Source organism: Octopus sinensis, linkage group LG16 (assembly GCF_006345805.1).
Source record: "Octopus sinensis linkage group LG16, ASM634580v1, whole genome shotgun sequence".
Lineage (NCBI taxonomy): Eukaryota > Metazoa > Mollusca > Cephalopoda > Octopoda > Octopodidae > Octopus > Octopus sinensis.
In genome coordinates this window covers 4320650-4332682 of record NC_043012.1, presented here as the reverse complement: position 1 = coordinate 4332682, position 12033 = coordinate 4320650, and the positions used below count along the sequence as shown (strand labels likewise).

The following is a 12033-nucleotide window of genomic DNA, read 5'->3' as shown; positions in this document are numbered from 1 at the left end:
ATGTTTGTTTGGACTTCCGGACTACGTAATTGGACACCAGCTCTTTCAATGTCTACATATTTTGGCATTGAAACAAAACAGAGCAATCGGGATTGTTGTAATTCTTTTTTGACACACACGTGACTTAGCTACCATCAGATGAAGGCACGGGAAAAGTAATCAAGTGGATGATAATGTTAAGAAAGTGGTGCAAGATAATCCGAAGAACCAGTATGTTGTAGTGAGACAAGGTTACATATTAAGTCAACTGGATGTTATAAAAAATCCCGACACCGACAATATCATACATGTGAAGGTGTATATTGTGAAGTGGACAAAACCAGAAAACAGGTTTCCACAGCAAGCTGTCATCAATGCCCTTGGGAAAGATAATCGTCATAATGTCTCTTTCCTTGTATAAAACGAGCCCAGATTATACACAAACACTCATATATACGTGTGTGTACGCATAAGCGCAAATATATTTATCCATGTCCACAGTGCGTGCGTGTATGGATGGATGGACGGAGCAAAAACTAATAAGCAGAGAACAGCCGTGGTGAGGTGGAGTACATGGCTGCATAATATTTCTACTACTGTTATGTAACAATTTGGGCATTTTGCTGAAACGCGTGTATAGCCTATAAAGCATTGAATACACACCTGTTTCCTGAATGTTGTTATTTATAAGGCGGCGACAAGCTTGGCAGAAACGTTAGCACGTCGGGCGAAATGCTTTGCGACACTTCGTCCGTCCCTACGTTCTGGGTTCAGATTCCGCCGCGGTCGACTTTGCCTTCCATCCTTTCGGAGTCGATAAATTGAGTACCAGTGCAACTCTGGGGTCGATGTAATCAACTAGTCCCCTCTCACCAAATTCCAGGCCTTGAGCCTTTAGCAGAAAGTGTTATTATTAGAGAAGTGAGCTGGCAGAATCATGAGCGAACTGGACAAATACTTAGCAACATTTCGTCCGTCTTCACATTCTGAGTTCAAATTCCACCGAGGTCATCATTGCCTTTCATCATTTTAGGATCGATAAATTAAGTACCAGTGGAATAGTGGGGTCGATGTAATCGACCAGTCCTCGTCCCCAAAATTTCAGGCCTTGTGCCTTTAGTAGAAAGGATTATTATCTGGATTGTATTCTGCACACTCGCCTTTCCCGAGGTTGGTGTACCGCGTTGTACCGCACTGGATACACGAGTGGAAGTGACACCCACAAATGAGCCCGGTACCTGGTTGCGTGTTGCACTTTACAATGCTCCCTTTTTGATTACACACACACACAACCTCAGTTGAAAACAAAACAAAAAACTGTGTAGCAAGACAAAAAAAAAAAGATGGAAGCTCCATTCAATTCAAAGATCACAACACACACAGATAACATTCATAGTTTGGCTCTGATAAAGAACAGCCACTGTTGTATGGGAAAAGGGTCGTTTCAATAAACATTTAGTTTCTGTCAGAAAACCCTTCACTATTGAAATGCGAATGTATTGTGGGTCATAATACTTGGCGTATTGGTGGTCAAAATATGTTAAAGTCATGATACCTGTTATAAAAGTGTCATGATATCAATAACTGTTTTCTAATATAGGCACAAGGTCAAAATTTTGAAGGAGGGAGTAAGTTAATTACATTGACGCCAGTTACATGTCCATTGTTTTCCTTTCCTTATTTTATCGATCTCCGACCGACCCGGAGGAATGAAATACAAAGTTGATATTGGTGGGGTTTTCAACTCAGAACGTAAAGGGCCTGAACAACTCCTAAAGGACATTCTTCAGATGCTCTAACGATTCTGCCAGCTTTAATAAACAAATATTTCACAGAGAGAGGTCAAGGGGAAGGCTGAACAACAGAGGGCCTTCAGAAAAGAAGCCCTCCGCATGAAGGTATTCCGGCCTAAACTCCTTACACTTGAAGGGGGCGGGGCCGCATCCAGGTCATGACTTTTGGATACACCTCTGTTTTCACACTCTGTGTCACTGTTTCATTATAACAATCTTGGATGGCTAAGGTGCCCCAGATCCCAAGTTTCTTGATGTCATGACCAGTTCATTTGGAATACACCTGCTGACTAAACGAAATGATACATGTATCTAAGAGAAGTGACTACAGGTGAAATGGCTGGGAAGTGTCAGAATGATTTCATTCAGAAACTAACTTATCTCTGTAACACTTCGCGAGTACTCTACTAGTGGATAAAAGTTTCTAAGACATAATTTCAAGATAAATTTACCGCACGCTCAGAACGAACACGTTTTACAGAATTATTCCAGTTAATTAAGATTTATTTATAGTATTATTGCTGTATGTATGTCACATCAATACCCTATATGGACAGGACTGTTTCTCAATGCAATATTACCTATGGTCAAAGAATTCTTTTCATCAACCATGGCACATCGATAACATCATCATCCAGATGCCCTTGGTTTTTTTAAAGACGGTAAGGTACGATTTGAGAGCGAAATTTGGCTGTTATTTCTAGCAGTCCGAGCGACAGTGTATGTTTAATTGTTGGCTCGGAAGCAAGAAAGCTGAGATTACGAGACACGACAGAGGGGAAGTGAGATACCTGTAACCGAGAATCGCAGCAATCTCGGTGGGTTTTTTTACTGTCTATTTTTAAGTTATACACTTTTTTTTTCTGTCATATAAGAAGGCTAAATGGCCAACAGAACCAACCCCCTCGTATTTAAAAGAGGTACTCATTGACTATCACAATCACACTCTCACTACTTCAGCTGAGAGAGACCGACCGAATAAAAGGTACCTTCAATATCTCAAGTACAACTTTATACATTCTGCGCTAATTCTTACCAGCCATTTAATACATTCTTTCGTCAGACAGAATAAATAACCTTGAAAAAGCCATGAACTCCGCGAAATCTCGTTTCACTTTGTCAACGCGTTTGAAACATTTTAAACTTACATCAACTCGTACAAATCAAATTTTCTAAGGACATGATTTAAAAACAAGTCGATTGAAACGACATATATGTGCATGTATACGTGTGTGTATGTATGTATATATATATGTGTGTGTGTGTGTGTGTATGTGTGTGTGTCACTGGCAACTTGTCACCGGCGTGAACTGAACTCAAAACAGTGAGATAACAAACACTGCTTCACAAAAATGTTTTGCGCCCGAAAATATTGCCATATTGAGAAATCCCTTTCCCATGGAAGTCAAAGGAAAGTTAATTTCACGTTACGGCAAAATTTCAAGGAACGCGAACACAGTCATAATGGTAGGAAATGCATCGAAAGAGACACAAATGCTTGGAATGTTAGGGGAGGAGTAAATGGCAAGTTGTTAGTTTGGATATTTCTTTAAATTTATTAGCAGAGTTGAGTAAAACTGGATCTGTCAAGGAACGAAATCATGACTCCTGCTAAAAACACAGCAGAAAAGAATTCTCCCCCCCCCCTTTAAATCAGCCGGTTAAAAAAGCGTATTTGGCGGAGATAAAGAATACGTACACCTCCCGTTTTCGGCGTAACAAAAACCCTAACCCCGAACACCGGGTTTACTTATTCTATACTTTCATTGTGTATTTAACACATCGTATTTATTTTTAAAAATCGTATTTAACACATCCAAAAGCACGTATGTACACACTTTGATACACACAATTCCGAAATTGATGGGGGGAAAAAAAGCGAAAGAGCACTCAATGTATAGACTATAGTTATACGGTTATTGAATGAAGTGAAACTTTCAACGAAAATTCGAGGTAACTCCGAGTAGTGGACGTGAAAAGGCAACAACAACAACAACATATTCGGTGCGTGTGTATATAAATATATGCGCAACTGTATATCGTGATTCCGTGAATATTTTCCCCATCATAGCTGACCTTTACGTAACAACTCTCGGCGGCTGCCATACACACACACACATCGCCATGCACTGGAATAATTGCAACTGGGTGTATTCTAAGGCAAATAAAACTTTAAACTGATGTAGCATGTACTATAAATAATTCAGAACTGGCTTGGTTGAAGAGGGATAGAGATAATATAACATATTATAAAACAGATAGGTGCACAGGCGCTTGAATACAATAGCGCTGATGCGAAAACGTTTTGGAGTGAAACAGAACAGCTGAGGCTAAGTAACTATATATTATATACACACACACGTGTGTTTAGTGTCGGAGGAAAAGGTATTTGGTACCATGAAGTATACATTAATAACATTTTTTTTTTATTTTGGTCAAGCTGGGACACAAGAGTACATTTGCCTGAGGATCCGAAGTACCCACAAGCGAACTCGATAAGACACTGACTCGACCAAAATAAAACATCATATATGTATATATACATACATACACACACCAAACCGTATACACGCACACACGTGCTATGTACAAAACCTTATGTACAGTTTTTATTTATACACACACATATTCAAGCGTGTACAGACCATTATTTATAATATATATATCGAGTGCTATATTTTTCCCAGGTATTTTCATAATTATTTATCGAGTGTATGTGTGTATATATATATATATACGCGCAAAGACTCGACACAATCAGTATTAACTAATATGGAATACGAATGTGATCAGCAAGTAGTGACGGAGGTAGCAGTAGTAATAGTAGCAAATACTAGTAAATGGTGGCGGAGAGGTAAAATGGTAGCAGTAGGAAGGAAGATAGGTGGGTGTCAGATGTAAGAGGATCTCGATATCACAGCACGAAGGAGTGCAAACTCCAGGACAGTCCTCACCGAATGAGACAGGCTGATAAAATTCGTCTTCCAGCTGTAACCAGCCATTTCTCTGTACATTTACAACTACACTGTTGTACTTTGGATGGTCAGGTGTTATCTGCAGGAGAGATTTAGTTCCTTTTTCTAGCAAACAGAGCACGCTTGAAGTAGAGGATTGTCCCTCAAATTAGACCCTTATTGCCTAGAAATAAATAAAAAGATATGGTCACACTGGATAATGTGACTTTGGATACAGTGCCTTGCAATCAGACAGGATTGTCGCGGCTGGTATACCTCTGAATTATAGTCGTATTGGTAAAGAATAAGCTGCAACCTGAAAGTTAAATTGACACCATTGCTCTTGGATAAGCTTGATCCACGATTCAAAGAGATAAACCTCGGCATGGTCGTTCGACGTGCTACAAATCACTCTCCAATGGTTACCATTTTTTTGAAAGGAAAGGACAAGCAGGATAATGCGGAGATGGTCGTGGATAGAAATTGCATTTGATTATAGTTCTTGCTGGATCAGGGTCCGCCGACTCGGAGCTAAAAACAAGGTCCAACAATATACTAAGCTTCAATAAAATCTTCCCGTATTTGTATTCTTCGGAATTTGTTTAGCAGGCTCACCTCTCTCCATGAGCGATGATGCAAGAATATAAATACATATATAACCCAACCCATATCACCAACTCTCGTCAGATAACACTAAACAATTTAGAAAAAAATTTTGCTCGTTTTTACTGTTATTGTCCATTTACTTCCATAAATTGTATTCTATTGCCGTTAATACATAAAATGTTTTATTACAATGAAAATATGAGAATCGAAAACATGAAAATAGTAGTTGAGATATGTCAAGTTGCAGCTTCAAAATAAATGAAAAAAAAATAGAGGAAGCCGCTTATTATAATCGCGGTTAATGCTATATATATAAGCTGGGTATCGTTATCGAAATTAATAGGTTCCAAGTACCTTATTCGTTTAACGTGATCAACCGGTTATTATGAAAAAGGCTTCGTCCTAAATTGATCACATTACACGGCGACTTCCACCGTACTTGATAATATTCTCTAAAGCCGTTATGTCAATTACAATATTTATATTCTATTGCGAATGAGTTCCTTCATATTTAACGCATCCTTCGGACGAGAAGAAAAAAATATCTAAAAGTTCGCCTATTACGTAGCGTGAAACTCCGAGTAGCGAACGAAGTGGAATTAATCAGCTACAAACCAACAATTGGTACCTTTTCTCCTGCTTTCTTTTACAATCCAATGCCACTCGTTACGATGGGAAGGAATCATCAACTAAATCGACTTTCGTTTTTCGAGGTTTTTTTTTTTATTAATCACGAAATGATAAAATAAATGTCATGCACATTCAGGATATACATATATATACACATATATTCATATATACACATATATATTCATATATACACATATATATTCATATATACACATATATATTCATATATACACATATATATTCATATATACACATATATATTCATATATACACATATATATTCATATATACACATATATATTCATATATACACATATATATTCATATATACACATATATATTCATATATACACATATATATTCATATATACACATATATATTCATATATACACATATATATACATATATATTCATATATACATATATATTCATATATACACATATATTCATATATACACATATATATTCATATATACACATATATATTCATATATACATATATATATACATTTAAACAGGTTATTAATAACTGACTGTTAGACATAGATATATACTAATAAAGCGTTAAAGAAATTGTAAGGTAGGAGGAAGGAAACAAGATGTTTAACCCAAGGCCAGCTCCGATCGAGGGAGACCTATGGTCAAAGGCATTCCAGCCGTGACACCACCGTCTTTTTAAGGTTATGTCTTGAACTACGTTATCTAATTTGTACTTCTCGTTATCGAAGACTGTATTGGTTTGCGATATGAGGAAGATTTTTTTTCTTTTTTGGTATTTTTAGCAGCAATTTCTAAAAGCTGGAGCGACAGTATTAAAAGCAGCCTCCGAGAAACTGATACAAATAACAATCTTAAGAGTCAATGACACGAGATTAAAATATAATTATATAGAGTTATATATATATATATATATATATATATAATTAAATCGAATTATAATGTTTGTGTGTGTGTGTGTGTGTGTGCACCTCATAAAGTAAGCAACCTTTAAGTGCAACAAGCATAAAAACCCTGTAGAAGGGGAAATAAAGAGGGCAAAAAAATTAACAATCAAATTTGCTATATACATTCGTAAGAATTAATTAATTTTAGCTTACCATCTGCATAAGCGATGACGAGAAGTTGGATAAAAGCTGCGAGGAAAAGTTGTATAGAAACCATGATCGGCGGGCGTTCTTACAAAGAAGAGAACAGCAAATGTATTTGGTCCTTCTGACGAGTTCTTTTTTCCGCTCTCTCTGTGTTTAGTATGTATTTATTTTTTATAAATGCATATATATACTTATAATATATATAAAATATATTTGTTGAAGTTAAAAAAAAAATCAGCTTCTTTCCTCTTCGAGTTGGAAGCTGAAAGGCAATTGGAGTCTTCCTTTACTCTCTCTCTCTCTATCTCTTTCTCTTTCTCTATCTCTCTGTCTGTTTGTCTATCTCCTTTCTCTCTCATGCACACACTTTCTCTCTCTTATTTCTTTCTTACCACTCAAACAACAACAACAACACCCAAGAAGTAAAAAAAAGAAACAACAACAAAATCCAGAACTACAACAGCAGCAGCAGCAGCAGTCACTTGGTTGTTAGTGTTAAACACACACTCACACACTACCACGCATACGCAGAGAAACCACACTAAGCACAGTAATAATATTAAGTACTATCAGCAGTTATTATCTACAAGCTACAACACAAGTACTGAATGAGCGTCACTAGATGTGATATGATGTCACTATCTATTTAATAATAATAATAATAATGAGTGGAAGTAGTGGTGGAAGGGGGGTGGTAATAACAAACAAGGGCACAGCAGTAACATTATTCAGCGACACAGTTGCGCATGCATCACAAGACGAGATAGATCTCTCTCTCTTTCTCACTCTCTCTATTAGACTGTGTGTATTACATTTTTGAATTTACAATAATACTGCTTTATGCAATATGAAATATACCGTTTCTTCTCTTGTACTCGTTTCATTTATTACAAATAAATAAATGCTATAACAAATAATTATGGTTCTTAAAGGTGTGGTAATTAACAGGGTCAACACTTTTAGTTATTTATTCAAAGACACGGTTACGTATATGTCACAAGATGCGATGCAATACTTATACTGCATAGATTTTTTTTTTTCTCACGTACAATCAGTAAATACTGATTATGAAAACATTCTATTATAAAAAATTTAATCCTTCTTCTCTTAAATTAGTTTCGATGCCACAATAATTACTACGGCTGATAATAATAATAATAGTACAAGGAGGAGGGGTAATAAAATGGATGCCAATATTCTTATTTTTAGGGCAGCCCGATCACGTGACCAGACAATTAGTAAAGATCGGCGCATGCGCATTTCTATGTCATAAACGAAACATCGTTTCGCAGCGGCGAGAGTATCTCAGAGTTGGCCTCTGGTCAATAAGGACGGTGGAGGATGGATCTCCTGTATGGTCGTTCCAGCTGCTAGAAAAGGCAGCCAAATCTCAATTTAAGTCATATATGCTTAAGTATGAGATTAAAGTTGGAAATTTAGCTGAGGTTTCCGAATGGAAAACAATTTGTCTTTTGCTGCTAATTCGACTTCTTTCTATTATTCCTCGTCACACTTTCTTCGACCTTTGCCTTCACGCATCCTCATTTATGATATAACATTCAAATACATGAACGCCTATTTCTTAACATTCTCCTCTCCCCCCAAGTTCTATTTTTTCACCTTAGTACGTGACTAGTCTTTTTTATTTTATTGCCCTCCCCCACTCCCTCCGCCGCAAGAATTAATAGCTAAGTCGACCTCTTCAGGATTTGAACGCAGAACGTAAAGAGCCAAAATAAAATATCGCAAGGCTGTTTGACTGACGTTCTCTCGATTCTACCAATCTCTCTCTCTCTCTCGATCTATCGACATATGTATGAGTCTGTATACATATACACACAATCGCACACATAGATATATAAGCACTATATATATATATATATATATATAATATATATATATATATATATATATAGCATCATCATCATCATTTAACGTCTGTTTTCCATGCAGGCATGGGTTGGATGGTTTGACAAATCAGCAGAAGTTACAAGTGACTCAAGAGCCGAGAGTTACGTCACTTTTTAACTTCTACCAATTAAACCATCAACATCATTTAACATCCGCTTATGGGGTGAGCAATTTGATAGGATCAGTGAACCGCAACGTCTGATTTAGAATCGTTTCTATAACTGGATACTCTTCCTGATCAATAATAAATCTAATAAATAATCAATCTAATAAATGAAACAAGTAAAGGTTAAAAGATATAGATATACACATATGTATGTATGCATGTGTGTGTGTGTATATATAGATAAAGTGATACATACATATATATATATATACGTACATGGGCGTGGCTGTGTGGCAAAAAGCTTACTTCCCAACCATAATACCTGAATATGGTTGATTATATGTTATGATGTAATCTATGGATATGGCAATAAAATTCTTGACAAAACAGCTGTCAAATTTTGAACCTCATTTGTCTTTCAGTCACACTCTAACTTTTTGTCACCTGACACAAGATCCCCTCTTCCATTGTCCCTTCCCCTCTCAAAATTCCTTGTCTTGCAAGTTACTTGGTGACCCTGCTAGTGCTGGTGCTACATAAAATGCATCCAGTCCACCCTGTGAAGTGATTGGCATTTGGAAGGGCATCCAGCTGTAAAAACCATGCCAAAACTAACCTTCCTTGTACTTGTGCCACATAAAAAACACTTGGTCCATTCTATGGGGTGGTTTGGTGTTTCATACAAAATTAAGAGGAATGACCACTAAAGTGGACACCTAATATGCTAAACATAGACGTCAAATTGCCATTACCATGAAGAAGGCAATGGCAATTTGATGTCCATGTTTAGCATATTAGGTGTCCACTTTAGTGGTCATTCTTCTTAATTTTGTATAAATATATATATATATATATATATATAATACAAAATATATATATATATATATATAATACAAAATGAGAAAATGGAGAAACATACCTAAATCAATCATCAACCATCAGATAATACCCAATCAATACTTTATTAAACCATTACACAACAGCAATGACATTATACATAATATATTGCAAATATAACTAGACATGGAAATAGAAATAGAAAATACAATTACATCATAGCTGACAGCTGTTTCGGCCGTGAAGACAGGTGTGTCCCATTTAACCTATTAGCCATATAAAGCAGGTATAAATGAGACATTAACAAGAATGTCCCACGGCCTCTTCAGAGAATTTAATGTAAGTATGAAAAAAATTTACATATAAATATAAAAATAAAAAATATAAAAATGTGTGCATAGACACTCATAATTCTACACATATATATATACACATTAATACAATATAAACAAAATATATCAGTATACATTAACAAACACAATTATTTTCCATATTGAACTCATAGTTCTATAACCAACATCAAGGAAATACATGTACACTCACATTTAAATTTAAAGCAGACATATATACATAAAAAGTCCAGTTCATTAAAATGTATAACCACACAGGGCATCCATAGATTACAGACATCACTAAATACATTCCAAATGGTTGTCATATTTTTTTGATAACATAATAGGTTAGATGGATGATGTCTATACTACAGTATTACAATAGCCAAAATATGTTGTGCATGTATAGTAATAATAACATCATGAACTTAGCATTAGCTTATCTCACTCTTTCTCACAGAACCCTAGGATTCTGGGGAACCCCATTTGAGAAACGCTGCTTTACACTATTAATCCTGGCTCTGTTTGTCATATTCCTTGTGTTTCTCACTCTGTAAAGAGGTTAGTGAGCAAGGACATATGGGATTGAGAAATCTCTTTCCCCCAGTATTGTGAATGTGGCTACCTCTGCAGGGCTGGTGCTACATAAAAATCTACCCACTACATTCACAAAAAATGTAAGGTGAGATCCCTTTGTCTTGTCATAAACATAGCACTTCCCAAGGTGAAAAAAAAGCACATAGTAAACTATCTAAAGTAGAGTTAGCATTAAGAAGTGTATCCAACCATGAAAACCAAGCCAAACTCTGGATGGCTGTGTGGTAGGTAGCTTGCTTACCAACAACATAGTTCCGGGTTCAGTCCCACTGCATGGCACTTTGGGCAAGTGTCTTCTACTATAGCCTCAGGTCGACCAAAGCCTTGTGAGTTGATTTGGTAGACGGAAACTGAAAGAAGCCCATCATATATATATATATATATATGTGTGTGTGTGTGTGTATATGTTTGTGTGTCTGTGTTTGTCCCCCCAACATCGCTTGACAACCGATGCTGGTGTGTTTACATCCCCGTAACTTAGCGGTTCGGCAAAAGAGACCGATAGAATAAGTACTAGGCTTACAAAGAATAAGTCCTAGGGTCGATTTGCTCGACTAAAGGCAGTGGCCACAGTCAAATGACTGAAACGAGTAAAAGAGTAAAAGAGAGTTGGGACATTTCTGTGCTTACAAAGCTTTAAAATGGAGCTGAATAAACCTTAAAACTCCAACCAAATATGTTGAGTACATCTTTCATTTGTTCATCTCTTCTATAACTGCTCATCTTACTGTGTATCAACTTGCCTGGCTTCCTGCATGCCAATCTATTCGCCTGCCTGTTTGTCTGCTTGCTTGTCTACTTGCTGGCCTGCTTCCATGCTTCTTTTCAAATATTACCCTTAAACTTTGTACTTTTGCAATGGTAAATCTTAGCTGACATAGTTTATCTCAATTATTGCCATCAGAATGTATATTTAAACTTGACATCAACTTGTTCGTATAAAATGATCCAATTTCATACTGAACATCAGATTCACTGATGAAGTTTATGATCAACTCCCACTCAAAGACAAACTACGAACAATTCACTCCCACTATGGACTAAATAATCATAATAATACACACAGGCATGGTTGTATGATTAAGAAGTTTACTTCCGAACCATATGGTCTTGGGTTCAGTCCTACTGTGTGGCACATTAAGCAAGTGCCTTCTATTATATCCTCATGCCAACCAAAAGCTTTGTGAGTGAATTTG

The 12033-nt window shown here is 36.4% G+C and overlaps 1 protein-coding gene across 1 annotated transcript in view; it reads right to left on the bottom strand.

The window, feature by feature from the left end:
* LOC115220246 (neuroplastin) overlaps positions 1 to 7680 on the bottom strand; it is a 55247-nt gene extending 47567 nt beyond the window's left edge. The window contains exon 1 of the mRNA XM_029790338.2: positions 7061 to 7680. Coding sequence (XP_029646198.1) covers positions 7061 to 7124 — 64 coding nt within the window. The 5' untranslated portion in view covers positions 7125 to 7680. The remainder of the gene's footprint in view (positions 1 to 7060) is intronic.
* Between the last annotated feature and the right edge of the window lie 4353 nt (positions 7681 to 12033).